Below are 16,655 nucleotides of genomic sequence, written 5' to 3'. Positions count from 1 at the left end.
GTTCACATGCACTGAACCTTGGATTGATGTGAGTTAAATTCTTGTGATGCTGCTATGAAATACAAATCCAGGGTGAAAGTGAGTGAAAGGTGTCTTGTGCAATCGTGTCTGTGTAACAATTGTTTCTCAGTGTAGCATAATACAAAAGTTTTGTTTTAGTAGTCAAAGTAACCATGAGGAATACAAAACCTGTGTGCTCATGCGTGTTCTTGTTTGAGTCTGTGACAGTATGTGTCTTTCTTGAATGCACGGCTGAAGCTGAGAGCTCAGTCTGACACGGTGGTCGTGCTTCTGTTTGTTTAAAGCGTTTCTGCTGTTTGAGTCTATTTTTTATTATTGGGAGCCGACGGTGGCTGTGCATCATCGTTTTTAAATAGGGATAAAATCATTTAAGCAGCATTAACACCGGCTATGAATCTGCCAGCCAGCGGAGCACTCTGAGACAGATGCTGCAGGTGAGCGCATGAGTGGCAGCCTGAGAGAGATGATGCCTTAACTCCCACTTATGTGATCAATAAATTGAACATCTACACTACAAACCTGCTCACGCAACTTTAACCAATTAGCAGTAACCGTTCGCAGCAGCGTATGGAAACGGGCCAGCTCCCTTCGGAGTGTCGGAAAAGCCCCAGCAGTCCCGCTGGAGGACTTTTACACAAGCTTTTACTGACAAATGCCAGTTTTTACCAACGGAGAACACCAGTGTTTTGCAGTTTCTAGACATTGACAGTAATAACCCCTGGCCATTTTTCTGAGCATGGCACATTTTTAGATTGATTTCCCAGCAAAGAAAACTTATTTTCCATTAGTGCATGCAGCAATGCTATGGCATTCTGTTGCCGGAAAAAAAAAAGAAAACTATTTTAACAAAAAGAAATGTGGCCTTTTTCCACTGCCTCCAGGACAAACATGCTGATAGCCTAAAGGTCAAGGTCCTTATGACTGCAAGATTCAGCTCCAGCTGTCGACAGCTCTGTTATTTCTGTGTCCTGTTAAATTGGAATACATGATGAAGGTGAAATGCAGACAGATGGATAGAATATCGCAGCCTTCACTTCGTATATCAAGCCTGAAATCCTTTCATTCACAGCTGTTGATGGCAAGAAGACCCCTGAATGCTTTGAAGAGTTACGGAGTAATTTTGACTGACAGCAAAACTTGAATTAATGGTGAAAAGAACAAAAGATCGGAGATCGAGAGAGACGGAAGAATGTGGAAACAGTGTCTTGGATAAAAATGAGTAGAATGAGAATAGACACGATGTGAGCGCGCTAAGCAGTCCTCACTGCTGTAGTACCCAGTTATTAAAAGACTAGTCCTGTTGCAGTACAAACACGGCTTCCGCTGCCAGACTCCCAGTAATTGGCCCTGGTTTTAAATAGTCATTCTCTCCTCAATATGTCTCCAAAATAGTGGATTTTCTCCACAGAATAATTTGATAGCATCATTTGCAGATGAATAAACCCTCATCCCAACATTGAAAAAGTATTTCATGCTTTTCATACAGGTATGATTCACCTTTGGAACAAACCTCAAAATCCAGCTGGATAGTAACAAAAATCTTTAGCAAAGCCATTGGCGTTTTTTTTTTTATTTATTTATTTATTTCTTAAGCGCTGTTTTGATGTTTAAGGATGCTCTTATTAAATATGTATGCAGCTCCCCCCTGTCCTCCAGCAGACGCTGCCAATAAACATAAAATATTTTTGTATGTGTTTCAATTCACAGCAGTCGGTGGCGTGTTCCTTAATAATTTCAGCAAATAAATGTAAACGTATGATTTATTTTCGTGGTTTCGTGTCATTAAAGCTGATAGCTAAATGGATCTCATACACACGTTATTGCTCTTTCTGTGAATGGTCGCTGTAATTTGTCAGCTTTCAAAGCCTAATGGACTGTTGTCCCATATCGGCGTCCGGTCAGGGAGGGTGTCAGACGAGCGTGTGCCGCTGTATACGTCATGCTGTCAGACAAGGCACGCGCTGCAGTTGATAATAATCTGTAGAAAGATGCAGATATCGCCACTGCACGATGATCCGGGAGCGTGTGTTAGTTGTGTTTTCGTCCACTCTCAGACCAGCGGCCGCTTTCTCTCTCCACTCACTCAGAACACACCTTTCGGCCCCAAAGCACAGTTGCCATGGAGACCGTGCCCATCAGGTTTGGTGGGACAGGCTTGTAGTCAAAGCCTCTCAGCGATCTCGAGCAACCTCTCACCCCGCTCATTCTTCTTTTGCTTCCAGCGGGGGGAAAAAATAGCCTACCCTTCACAATCACGCTCCTCCACTGAGAGGTCTTCTTTAAAAAAAAAGAGAGGAGGTGAAGCTCTCATGTGTGAACTTCAGTAGAAGCATTCTATGGGTTACAAAAAAGGATGCAGCGACAGCTCTTAATGAACCTGGTTTTCAGCGTTTTTTTTCCTCTTAAAATACCCTTTTAAGATATTTTTTTATACACTGAAATACCCCCAACTAGGCTAAAGCATTTCTTCATGAAAAAGCCAGTTTAAAGTGTTTGATTACAGCGTTGTTTCTTCACTGTGAGATACAGTATGATTTCTTTTTAATCACTTAATTTGTGACTAATCATTTTTAATTCTTATATGCTTTAACAGTTTCATTGAACCAAATCACCCTACAAGTTTAACCTACAGCTTAGTAACTGCTCAGCAATGCTGCGATGGTCTGCTGAATGCAACAGTCACAAACTCACCAGCTACTTATTAATAAGGCATTAAAAGTGGCTTCAGGAATTTCACCATAGCATCACTTTGCATCTATTACAAACTCATTTACTTAAAATTTAAATGCACCATCTCAGATTTGTTATTATTCCCAGTTTCTTTTAATGTGCTCAACAGTATCTTAAAAGCGGTGACTACATCTTAGGGAGTTGTAATAGTTTTCACTTCATTAATCAGTAATACTGTCATCAAGCCAACAATGCCCTCCATTGTTTTCACTTTTCCATACGTGGAAATTTCTGTCATCCAATTGTCCTTTACCCTTCCCATCCTGACCTTCCCATCTGTCCTTTTCTCTTCAACCTCATCCAGGGTTTTCTCCCGATGCTAAAGTCATCCATTACCTCTAACCCGCCGTCCTTCCATTCCTGTCGCTGCCTATACTGTAAGCTGTGACTGAGTGTTATGCGGGGGTCTGATAGTAGCAAGCAATGGAGCGGACAAGTTATTACAGGACAGGCAAATAGAGGCCCGATGAAGCATGAAAACCTTCTTTCCCTAAAGCGCCACTCGCACACACACACACATGGATTCACGTAGTGAGGAATATACTGAGTGATAGGGAAACAGAAATGGAGACAGCCAACAGACAAAAAACAAAAAAAAAAAAACACGTAAGCACATACAATACAAATATACTGACACTTTCCACTGCTGTCTAAGAAACTGTAAAGACATGAACATGTGCTTATTAGAAAAAAAAATGGCAAGCAGGGTCATTCAGCACTGCCGGCACACACACACACACACACACATATATATGCAGCCTGCCATTAATTTCTTCTTTTTCTGTGAAGGCTAACGAGAACAGACACACAGTACATGACGGGGCACGGCAACAGGAACAGGGTGACAACATGCGGCATGAATATTAATAGCGGGATGCCAACGGGCTCTGGAACAGCGCTGTTACAGAACGGTTAACATGCTTTGCTTTCTAGCGTGGCTTGGCAGAACAGCTTTCAATCAATCAATTTTTCATGTCTCACCGGGGGGGCGGAGGGGGCGCTTGTTGGAGCTGAAGGTTGAAACAAACAATGTCACATCAAAGGCGACAACAAAGGGGATCAGACAGTAAAGCAAAGGGTAAAGTAAAGGGCGCACACCTCGGAGAGCCCAAGAGAGAAGCAGTTTGAATTACAGTTGTATTTTTTGTAGTATGGAATCTGTTGCACCTATACAAGCAGTAGCTTTAATTTTGAAGTCAACAAGTTAAGCGTAGCTTTATAGAACTGAAATAAATAAGGCATTTCATTAAAGGAGTTGTTCAAAAGGCCTGGTGGTGGGAATGTCTGTGAAAAAAGTCACTACAATACAATAAAGGCATCGACCATCAAGTTCCACACCTTAAAGTTACACAGTGAAGACTGATCAGTAGCAAGAAAAGACATTCAAGAGCACATATGATTAAAGTTTCTTTCAATTCAGCAAGACCACATTGCAAATGGGCCACAGTAGTTCTGTGCAGCTGCTTTCGCTAAAACTTCTCTCTCTCAAGACGCCATTATTCCTCACGTAGTTCTTGATAATGGCAGATGATTAGCAACGTGAAACTCACACCATTGGCTGAAATGCTTTGTCACTCAAAAGATGAAAGCTGTGTTCATATATGAACAGTGGAGCAGCTGAGGAATGGGAGGATTTCTGAGTTTTCACAATGTGTTGTCAGACTGCGGGGGAAGAAAACACAACCACACACAGTGAATTCATGCAAACTCTAAACACAAAGGACTCCAAGCATCTTACAGGTTAACAGGATCACATATGTCTCAATGTTTCACAGTTTCTTAGCATGGGCGCCTGTATCAAAGGCCATTCATCAATTCTGCCCCAGTGGACATGTCTCATCTGTAAGACGTAACATAGAAACAAACACCATACATCTCGACTTGCCCTGCTGGAAACATGAGTGGGGAGTGAGGCGAAGCCTCATTTATTTCTGGAGCTAAAAAGTTTGATCTCTATCTGGAAGTGTTATCTAGATAAAGAAGATTGCATGTTAATGGAAGGCGCCGGCGCACCGTTTCTCTCAAGCGCTATCGGGACGTGACCGAATCAGCCAGACCACCGATGGAGTTGATCCGGATTGCAGGATGATTGGATCGCATTAGATAGTGTCACGGGGGGCAAAAATAAAACCCCTGCAGGCTCCACTCCGCTAATAAACCTCCTGCCATTTCCAGAATCAGCGAGGAAACAATTGGATGCTCACAAATAAGGCAAAAACAGTTTTCAGAAGCTTGGTGTAGAAGAAGAAAAAAAAAAAGGGTGTGCAGTATCAGCACTTCACCTGCATGTTTGCCTTTCCGCCCACGCATCCCCTCTCCACACTGTGCATTGAAACTGGAACCAAGAAATCCAAACAGGCAGACAGTGTGGGGACTGTCTGGTACTCTTCATGCAGACTCAAGTCTAATTGCAGGTGTAAAGTGGGTCAGAAAGACAGAAAAACGGGGACAGCTCCAGTTTTATAATCGTCCTTTAGCTTTGTTTATTGAGACCGCAGTCACTTTAGGAGTTTGTTTTTCAACCTCCAGCTTCCACTGTGCTCGTGGAGGAGTCTGACACGAGTAACGGTCGACTGCACCAAATAACCCACAACTTACTGTTTGTAGTTTTTCCTCCCTTTTTTTTTTTTTTATCAGATTTCTCCTCCATGTGGCTCGGGTTTTAGTCAGCCCGCTCTGGACTGGGATGAAAGGATTTCTGGGATTTTGTTTGTACTGCTGTTTTTACTCATATGAGGATGTGAAGGCAGGCTCTTTATGAATGTATGCGTGTGTGTGTGTGTGTGTGTGTGTGTGTGTGTGTGTGTGTGCGCGCGCGCGCGCGTGTGTGTTTGAACTGTTCTCCTGATTAACTTACAAGAAGCTTTTGCTCATGGAACGGATGTCCCTGAAGTGTATGCACGTTGTATGTTAATGCCATGTGTGTGCATCTGTTTGTGGGAATGTTTGAAGCCAGATGGCACGTTCCCCTCCTTGCGCCCTTCAGCCCACTGCCCCCCTCCCACTCTGGATGCCCGCCCAATACTAACTGCATGTGTGTGTGTTTGGGCATGTGTGTGTGTGTGTGTAACGAAGGAAAAATGTGAATTGCCTGCCCCCTTGTGGTTCTATTGTCTTGTCCTCTCTGGTTTCCTCCTCTCAGTAAAACTCCACAGTGGGCAGAAGTGCGAGTTCGCTGTTGCCAGTTCTTCTGGTTATTTCATCATTCCCTCCATAACTGCGGCAACACCGCTTCCGTGAGCCGGCAGCTTCACACCTGGAGTCGGCTTCAAAAAGTGCTGCTGTAACAAGTGTCTATCAGCTCAGTGCAGCTGTGTTTGACATGCCGTTGCAAAACCTGAAGCCATTGGATGATTTAAAAAAAAAAAAAACCTGACCCTCCACACCCACTCTAGTTTGGACTCTTTAAGCCGGGACTTTGTGCTTGGGGAAAGTACAGCACAACTGTGCACCCTCGAACTTTTCCCTCAGGATCAAGGCGAATGGGGGGAGGGAAAAATCCTCACTCCTTTTATTTAGGGACATTTTAAGTGCGGCAATTAAGATATGTGGAGCCTTTTATTAGCCCGGTTTCTTTTCATTTCATCTCGCTCATTCATCTTGGGATGAGCATATTCTGACAGGGGTTGGCCGGCATATTTAGTGGCAAGTCGCCAATCAGAATAAAGGACAGGGCTCCATTATGAAAAAGAGGTGGAGGAGGGGCGGCTTGTATCTCAGCAACCTAACTGCTTGTCTGCTGTTGATCTGCGGCATAGTTTGATTAAAGGCAGACAAAAGAGAGCCCGGGAGCTTGTTTTAATCACAGCATGCTCAATAGCCTATTGTGCGCTGACATCGGCCCTCACTTTGCTTCAGTAGCTCCATACAGCTTTGTGCGTTTGTGGGCATGAATGTGTGTGCCAGCGCTCTGTCCCATTTGTTCTGCACTGTAACATCTTTTGATGGATTCCTGTTTTCATGTCGCTCATAAGCCGCTCTGCGCTGTTATGGATATTTTTGGTATTGTCTTCATAAAGTGTCCACCAGTGTTGTGTCACAGCGTCACATGGACATGCACATGGATATGAATTTGCCAGAATTTGCATTGTTTTTACTCAGAATGCAGAACATGCAAGTTTAAGGAAAATAGAAGGAGAAAGAACAAAACCAATGTCAATGTCAGTGTAAATTTTTATTGTGTAAAGAAAACATTTTGGACAGCTATGAAGTCTTGACAAGAGTCTGACTTACTTATTAGCAAAAGAAACTGTTTCACATAAAGAAAATAAAAGGGCTTTAGAGGTAAAATATTAACATAATGACTTGTCTTTGTGAAATCAAATAAGTGCAAAAATAAGATTTTTCTCAGTATAAATGTTCTGTTAGTGTGGATAAAAAAGTTGTCTGAGTCACTCTGGTGTACATATCTGGATAATTGTCCTAGAAAAATGGTGGTTGTGTGTGTGCGTGTGGCCTGTCAGAACAACCTGGAATACCTGGACAGAGCTGATACACGCAAACTTTACATAGAAGCTCAGATTTGAACCAGCTTTTGCGGGACATTTCAGTTTTTCTTTGTTTTTTTTTCATACTATATTCAAACTATCCCACATCGGCATTCAGGACGAGCTGCTTCTAGGAAATAATAACCAGTATTAGTCTTCAATCTTTCTGTGACCCCCACAGAGTCAAGCCTGACTACCTGTCACCCCTTGTTCTCGTTCCAGTTTCTTCTACTTCACACAAGAGTACAAGTGAAAAGGAAGCTGTCAGAAAAAATGAGAATTGTCAGGCAGGTTTAAAAAATATGGCACAAAGAAACCCCGGCAATAAGAAGTTCTTTACTGGTGCCGAAGGCGCACGGCAGGGGGTCTGTGTGACTCTGCCATCTGTAAAATTTAACAGAAGTTTGGAGCGGTGTGTGTGTGTGGAGTTCGGGATGAGGAGACCACACCAGAGGTAAAATGACACTCTCTGCTTCTCTGTAACATTAAACTTCTCTATCTGCTCATAGCTGTGACCTCTGTGTGTCTCTAATCAGTCACTCTGGGTGATAAGATTGATGCTGGTCTGGAATAATGGGATCCAAAGAAGTGAGCGGTGCACTAGCAAGAGGAAAACACTGTAAATTAAAGGGAAAAGGTATAAAATGAAGCGATTAAACATTTTAGAAGAGACATTTTGTTTTGCTTTCTTCTTTTGTTGCATGATATTGAGTGCATCTTCCACACTAAGTGCAATAGTTGTAGATCATAAATCCGCGCTGCATGTCATTTCTGTGACAGTGAATTACTGGCGGGGAGGAGGGCATGGTGGGATAGCAGGTGGGGAAGGGAGGTGAAGAAGGGGAGCACAAAGAGGAAGCAATGAAGGAGCACTAAAGGGGGAAACAGACGGCACTCGGAGCGGTGGAGGATGTGGAGGAGAGGAGGATATGAGGTGGAGAGATGTGGGGAGAAGCCACTCCGATATAATTAAAGTGATCTCGTGAATGGCTGCACCTTTCCCCTCTTCCCCGAGCTTCTACATATGCGAGGTTTATGAGTTTATGAACACAGCATGGATGCAATGTAAAAGGTGGCAGCAGAGTCACTGGGAGAACTGCAGAGTGAGGCTAATAATGTGTGGCGTAAGTGCATCAGCTCAACCCCTTTAAACCACGTCTTTTCTATCACTACACTTCAGATGGAGGGATTGGAATATTTGAGCTGCTTGTGACTCTTACAGCAGCTTTTCTGCCCGACAACCATCCACCCGGCTGACACAGGTGTAACCATAATGTCTGCACAGTGTAACTATAACACAGAGCATCGTCACACAAGCTTAACAGCATGTAGGAAGCAGGAAAACCAGGAAGTGAATCAGTCAGTCAAAAATGAGTAAATATGACGAACGGTCTGTGCAGCAACTTATTTGTTGCAATCTGATGATGGAGCTGCTTAAAACACAGTGAATGCTTGATTGAGTTTCTCCATCTCGCAATGCTCCAAGAAGACATACATCCTGCCATCAAACAGCACCATCTGTATGCTTGACTTCTTGCCTTTATTTAAACTTCAAACTCCCAAAATCAAACAAACTTGCACAAACACCTTTGGACAGTAAATCTTTTTTTGGTTATAGGCTATTGAAAGTAAGAAAATGTCAGCTTTTGAATTCGTTTTAAAAGGGGCTAAGGGTTGGAATTAGGGTTTATTTTTACTTTGTTACTTTATTTACTTTATTTTTGTCTCTTTTTGAGCTGTAAATACACAACATTTTTGATTGACTTCCTCAGTAGCTCACTCTCTAGTTATTCCTCAAGCTGTGACAGAACAATCCCCACATCTTTATGTCTCAGAAAAATCGGCTCATTTCATCATTTTCAATCAGTCTCTGTCACACCGAGAACAAATTCTGCCATAAAAATGGGTTTTAATAAAAAATAATTGAGTTTTTCCTTCCAGTGGTTTTTGTCGTGAATGTATGAAGAGTCACTCTGGGAAGAGCCCCCCCCCCCAACAACAACAGCTCTTCTTCTCATGATTATAATGTGTTTTTATAAAACCAGACCGTCTGATGGAGTACCAACAGTTTTTGCACTGGTTAACAGAATATGTGTTAAACTTTCATCATGGCATCTGCATCCACCCAAACACCGTCAGACATGCTGGTGGGGATGTGCGACTTTGCAACAGCTGAAAACAGATCAATATTTTTGCAGCTGGTGAGCAGTTTGAACATGGCATTTTGTGTTGAAAAATCAGAGCATTATTTGGCGTTGCTGCCTTAATCTGCCAGCGTACTCTTCACCACATGTGCAGATACACTTTCGCACAGGTTTTCTGGGAGCTTGACAAGGGGAGCTTTTTTCCTTGCAGTTTACGAGGGAGTTTAGACCATTTTATTGGCTTTTGCCCCCACGTGTAATCCCACACTGACTCAGTGAAGTGGAGATCAGAGCTCGGGGAGCAATACCATCTGTTGTTGAGCAGTTAAAGCAGTTCTTTATTACTGTTGAATGAATTTGGGACCAGTCAGGTGTATCCCTTATTGCACTGTGAGACAAACAGAAATCTCAACGTCTACTCGTACAGCCTTTTGTTTGGCCTGGATGTCAGGTGAAGTCGGCTCTGGATTTGAGGTGATTTTCCACTTTTCTCATGACATATATTTGACAGAACTTCAGTTTGTAGTTCTACCCTGAGTGTTGCTCATCCTTGGGCTTCTGGTGTGTGTTTGAGAGTGAAGTGTGATGACGGTTCTCGTGCTGAATTAGAAACACTCTTGTTTTTGTGAGAGCCCCCCTCACCTGTCTTTCTATTCGATGATCACAGCTTTTTCGCTGCTGTAACTACACCTCACAGAATAAAAGAAATTGAAATGTAGAATGCGGAGCTCAATCACACAAACAGCAGGGGGGCAGACACACACAGGACCTCTCTCCTCTGGCAGAACGAGAGTCTGCCCCAGCCTCTCTCTCTCTCTATTTTCCCTCTGTCTTTTCATCTCCTGTGCGAGTTGAAACAGCCTTTCAGGTCTCTATCGCTAATGTACCGAATAGCCTCCCATTGTTAATGTTACAGCATTATGAGTTTCTTTTGTGCGTGTCTTTTTCTGCTCCCCCTGGACGGCTCTGAAACCTGATAGGCAGCGTAGGTTGGCAGTGGTGGGATCTCCTTATTTGTGTTTTGTTTTTGTTTTTTTCAGCAGGTAATTATGGAAATAAATCGTCTTTGTTGTCGTGTTTCTCTGCGGAGAGTCCAGTTCATCGTTAATTGGTAGCGTGAAGGACTGGTCAAATTTAAATCACAAGGGAGGGGTCGAGAGGGGCTTGTTTTATTGGCCGGTTGGGGCAGCGAACGGGTGGAGCTTCTGAATTAGATTAGATTTAATTAAGGCATGGGGCCCCCTCACTATACACGGGTACAGAAATAGGCTGTATGCCAGGATGGTGGTTGTTGAGATACACTGTATGAGCACACACACACACACACACACACACACACACACACACACACACACACACACACACACACACACACACACACACACACACACACACACACACACACACACACACACACACACACACACACACACAAACACACACACACACACACACACACACACACACACTGCAGAGGCTCCCTCAGGCCTTCAAGGTCAGGTAGACAGAGGAAACATGCCGCAGGGCGTCTGGAACAAAGAGAACGCTGGCTCATAAAAAGTCTTTTACTTTCACTGCTTTGTCAACACAAACAGTCTTACAGCGAGCGAGCTTCAATAATGCATATCTTTGTTTTTAAATGACCTGGTTTGATGGTTTTTAGTTTTTAATTTTATAAGATAGATGCGCCGAATGAGGAGAATAATATTTTCCTCATCTGAATTCAGAAAAATCCCACTAGAAGTTTGGTTTTGTCCTTACATGCTGCATGTCAGACGATAACAAGCCTCCAGACTGAGCTGCTCATTCTCAGGAGTCACTTCAGGTGACCAAGGAGCACAACGCTCCCACCGACGTTTGTGGTTACAAAAGGTTTTCACAGCTACATTTTTTCCTTGTTTCTAGACTTTTGCTAAGCTGCCACAGTAAGTGGACTTCACATATAGTGAGTTTTTACCCCGCTGGCAGTCTCAAAGCGCCGTCGTGCTAGGTGCTCAACCTCCATTAACAGCGATTTGGAGTTCATTGCGTCCGTCAAGACACGAGGACAAGACCAAGACCTTTGTAATTGGAAGACACCCTGACCTTCCAGCTGAGCTCCAGCCCATCTAAACTCTGCAATCACACCTTTAAGCACGCCATAAACCCTCTCTCAACACGGGATTGCATTGCCTCTGAACACTTTTCTTGACACCTCTGTCCGATCAGGCCTGAACTTCACACTGGAGCTCTAACGGGGGTTACTATCGTCTGACAAGATCTGGAATTGCGTTCGGTGAATTTCTTCAGACGGACAATGTTTTCAATGAAAGCAGGGGACAATAAATAATATTTGTCTTCAGTTTTGGGGTGGTATAACATTGTTCCGTCTTTTTGTGCGGTCCACGTTCAAATCCCACAGCCAGAAGCAAAATATGAACGTAGGTTGTTATAAATCTGAAAGCGGGGATAGTTTTCTTAAGCGTTTGAGTCGGCGACGCTCTGCGGATCAGACCTGTAACTTGATCTGAAAGGTTCACGCCGGTCGACTTTCTGTGGAGCTCTGCGCGTTTGGTTTGTTTCTTTGAGGCTCAGTAGATCTACCTTGTAAAAATTGGGGGAAATCTCAACGCTGCGCTTAACACAATATCCCCCAAGAGCCTGTAAGACTGTTTTAGGCTGTAATACTTCAAAAAGACCCTCCAAAAATGGTCTTGCCTGCTTTGCAGTTTTGGGGCATTTAATCCTTACAGATGGAAGCATTTTCAGACTATCGATTCAACCTCAAGATCTCTTCCATCCATCCATGTTCTGGACCACTTTCATCCTCCTCGGGGGCGGGAGGCGTGCCGGAGCCCAGCAGACGGCAGCGAACACGCCGCGCAGGGCGCCAGTCCATCACGGGGCAAGCAGAGTGAGACAGACGTTTCAGTTGTCCAAATGATGAGTTGTGGACAAAGAAGTGAGTTCTTCAGAGAATATACCGATCCATCTTTTACTCCACTTTGTCAAACTCAGGGTCGCAGGGCGTTGGAGTCGAGCCAAGCGGACGATGTGCACACGAGCCGCTCTGCACTGGAATGGAAATCTTGGTATTGAGGAAGTGTCCTTCAGTATTTTGCGATCGGATAACACAGAGTGTAATGTATGGAAACATCAACTCGTACTCGTACATACAGTCATGTAGTTATGAGCACTTTTTGAGTGAGACTACGAAGAATACAGGTTGAACAGAAGGATTGTAAGACATTACCAGAAATTATATTTTTGATACAAATTAGTAGTTGAGAGTTATTTACAGATTAAACTAATGAATGTGACCAACCTCAAAGGCCGGATTGACTCTTTACCGGAGAAAAGATGAGGAGAGTCTCCCTGGAGCTAATGGCCTCAGCTGCCCACTAGTGACTTGTGGATTTTTGTTTTGTTTTGTTGTGTTTTAATAAAGTATTGAGCTTTAATGCATGTGGCCCTTTAAGCAGAAACACACAACACAGAGAGCATTTTGAACTTTTAAGAGGCGCACAGAGGGTTGATGTTTACAGCCCCCCCGAGGCATTCCTTTAATTTGAAGTGAAACAGCAACTGTAAAATACTTCCATGCAGCTCATTCCTCATTAACACATCCTCTCTGCAGCTCGGTAATAAATAGGAGTTCTTCCACTTTCTCTCCCCAGAACACAACGGCGCAGGCAGCTGGTTCACCCAAACTCCATTTACATGAGCCTCATCCCAAGTGGCTGATTGAAATTCTCATGCTGTAATATCCGTCAGTGGAAATGTTTAAGTGCTGTTCCCTCATCTGATCTGGAATAATAAGCCGCAGTGCTCTCTGGTCCTAGTAGCAGCTTTCCTGGCTGCTTTGTGTTTGTTGCTCATCAAGTTCTCTGCTCTCCTCAGTCCTTCAGACATCCTCCACATGGTAATCTGTGGACCTCTCCACCAGGATTTATTTCACCTCTCAATTTTTCTTTGTCCACCTCTATAAAACGAAGGTTCATGTGTAACCTCTGCTGTTTGCTCCCCTCGTCTCCGAGCGCCCTCGTGGAGAGGCTGGCGACCGTTACGCCGATAATGTAGCACTCTCATCTCCACGAGAGGCTTCCGCCGTTAAATCACACAGAACACATCTGAAAATGAACGTAAAAACAATTTACTGCTCGATATTCACGACTGTCTCGCCCACTCCGCTCCGCGAATCCACAACTCATCTTCCAGCGTCCTCCCTCTTCACTCGCCTCCTAATCCCTCCTTCCTCCCTCTGTCACAGTCTTCCTCTCCGTCTAATCCATCATCCATCAATCCCTCCCTTACAGAAGCTCCTGGCCAGGACTTTGTGACTCTGGACTACCGTCTGCGGTACTACCCCAGCATCACCTACGCCGTCATCGGCAGCGCCGTCATCTTCGTCCTGGTGGTGGCGCTGCTGGCCCTGGTCCTCCACCACCAGAGGAAGCGGAGCGTGCTGCTGCCCAGGGGCGTCAGAGGGGTTTCGCACCACCACCACCACCACCAGCCCCTGCTGCTGTCCCGCCTGGTCATCCTGGACCGGGGCCACATTCACCCCGGCGGTCCGGGCCTCTCGCCCGCCTCGCCCACCGCCGCAGGCCACTACAGCTCCGCCACGCCGGCGCTGCAGCTCCTGTCTGGGAGCCTGGGCCCCTCCGGGCTCTCCATGGACTCGCCGCCGTCGTACTCACAAGCTGTTCTGGATGCCAGGTGAGGGAAACAATGATCCCTGTAGCTGTGTGCATGTTTTCTCTTTGTTTTCGTCTGCCGTCATCGGGATGAAGCTAATTGAAATTTGATTAAGAGTGAAAGACCACAGACAAAAAAAAATGACACTTCGTTGGTTTCTGTTCTTAGACTGATCTGTTTGACCTTGGATTATCAGTTGCGTTGTGCAGATTTGTTTGGAATAAATGGAAAGAACTGAAACGTGTTTCTCCTCAGCCGACCTCCCTGGTTCGATCTGCCTCCTCCTCCTTACCTCCCGGATGGGGAGCTTCCTTCGGAGGGCGAGCTTCCTCAGTACGAAGGCCCACAGGACCGCCTGAGCCCGCCCACGGCTCGTCCTTCCACACCCGCCTCATCCCACACACCCCCAACACCCAGAACTGTGGCGCCGGGCTCCAGAGAGGAGTCGGACCAGCTGTAGCTGCTCTGCTCCAGACTGACGGGTGATTCAGAGGCAGCGGGACGCGAGGACCAGGCTGCGGGGCAGCGTGAGGACGGGACGGGCCCCCACAAACACCTGCTCCAACCCAGAGACTCAGCCCTGTCCTGAGGACCTGGACTGGGACTGCAGTCTGGAGACTCTGAGCTTTGAGTGTTGGCGCCCCCTGCTGGGACCATGGCTGCATTACACTGTAATATCTCCAGTGATCAGTTTGATGAAAAACTGTCTGAGAGGCCTTCAGTGGCCACAGCCGCCATCCCCAAAGAAGTAGGAGTCAGTCGCTCATTTGTTAACATGTAATGTTTTAACATGAGTGTAACTGTTGATTTTTTTTCTCCTGTGTGCAGCAGCTGAAGATTTTAATCAGTCATTCATCATTTTCAAAATTCCCAAATCCCAAAAACCTAGAATGTTACAAAAAGTTTAATTTTGAATTCCACTTTATACTTTATTAAAAAAAAAAAAAAAAAAAGATTGTAAAATACTGAAAATATAGGTCATGATTTCGATATTTTTAAGGATTTACTACAAAATTGTAGATGTAATAAACAAGCAGCTCTATTATTGTGTAAAATATTAGCATGGGTAGTCAAAGTTTAAAAAAGTAGTATGTTAAATTTAAGATATTTCCTTCAGAGGATGAGCAGGTTTCTTTTTTTCCAGATGATCTCTTGACATTTGGATAGATTCCTGCTAATAATGTGAAGAGGACCAGTCACGTTTTCTAAAGTAATGTTGAACAAAAGTTACACAAGTATTAACTTTGAATTTCTAAAGTCATTCCTTCAGCAAAAATTAAAAAAAAAACCTCCTTTGGTAAAAATACTTTGATTACATTTCCATCTGAGACCAAGAAGTCTTTTATGCAAGACAAGAAGAGAAAAAGTAATTTACCGAGGCCTTAATTCAGTCTAAGTGCCTTTGTGAAAGAAGTGAGGTTAATCAGAAAATCACAAGCAGCCTGTAAGACTTTAGAGTTCAGTGCGATGTATTAAAATATGACAGCTTTTCATTTAAATGAAACCTTTGTCAGTAGTTTCAGGCATTGAGTGAAAGGTCCGTTTGTTCGTTCATTTTGTTCAACACTGTACATTAAAATGTAGAGAAGGTCAAGAGTATTTAAAGTAGAATTTAGTGACAGCTGGAAGTGTAAAAAAAATGTAGTTGTGCTTTTTTATTCGGAATCCAGATACGATGTAGGTAGAAAAAAAATCAAACCAAAGATAGTACTTTGAAGCTTTTTCTATAGATGAAACCCCCGAACCTATCTATGAAAGAAACAATCATATATTTCTTCTTTGTTTCATTAAAAAGTGAAAAGATCTGTAAAGTAAAATGTAATGTTATTTGCTGTAAAACTGGAAAACTTCTCTCAGGACAAAGTTTGACCTGTTGGTTTCTTCTGTTCTTTATGTCTGGGTTGGAAAAAACACTGTTTTTTTTTTTTTTCCTGATTCGTTCTCATAAAAAAAATTTTTCCGTATCTGTGAAACAGCCCATAAGGACTTCTCATCCCTTCTTTCTGCGCTTTGAATGTAATATAAATTCCTGATAGCAGAAATGCAAATGCGCTTAAAGTATTAGTGGGTTAAGTACTAATTTATCACAAGTGCTGTTTGAGGAGTTAAATCAAATCCAAATACTAATGTCCTCATGGACTCACTTTGACACTCCGAGTCAATTAATTAAATCATGAAGCGCACAAAGGATCCCGATGATTTCACAGTTTTGGCAAAACTGCTCAGAATGGTCCATCAGTTTCCGTAAATCTGCTTTTCTGCAGACTGAGTGAAATCACCAAAACATTTTAACACAAGATTATCAAAGAAATCCTCCAGATATTTCAACAATAATATTAACAGGAGAAACACCTGGACTGTAATATCTAAAGTCTGGGGATAACTTAACCTCATGTGTTCTTTTTTCCGTTTTGACAAAATCAGGCCAATTAGTTCATTATTTGATCATTATTTTCCATCCATCCTGTGAGAAAGCTGTGTTTGTACCAGACAGTCCCTGAAGAACCTTAGTCATCAAAAATAAACAAATTAACTAAAACAAAGGTCCTTATTTACTGAAAACAAATTAATTACAGTACATACCATGATTAGTGTA

At 43.6% G+C, this 16,655-nt stretch overlaps 1 protein-coding gene across 2 annotated transcripts in view; it reads left to right on the top strand.

The window, feature by feature from the left end:
- ldlrad3 (low density lipoprotein receptor class A domain containing 3) overlaps positions 1-15,863 on the top strand; it is an 81,136-nt gene extending 65,273 nt beyond the window's left edge. For both annotated transcript variants that reach the window (XM_030096828.1, XM_030096827.1), the window contains exons 5-6: positions 13,678-14,080; positions 14,315-15,863. In XM_030096828.1, the coding sequence (XP_029952688.1) occupies positions 13,678-14,080; positions 14,315-14,519 (608 nt within the window). In that variant the 3' untranslated portion in view covers positions 14,520-15,863. The remainder of the gene's footprint in view (positions 1-13,677; positions 14,081-14,314) is intronic.
- Positions 15,864-16,655: the final 792 nt, after the last annotated feature.

The sequence above is a fragment of the Salarias fasciatus genome, chromosome 7 (genome assembly GCF_902148845.1).
Source record: "Salarias fasciatus chromosome 7, fSalaFa1.1, whole genome shotgun sequence".
Lineage (NCBI taxonomy): Eukaryota > Metazoa > Chordata > Actinopteri > Blenniiformes > Blenniidae > Salarias > Salarias fasciatus.
Note: the sequence above shows the minus strand (reverse complement) of the source record. Positions and strands in the feature narration are given on the sequence as shown.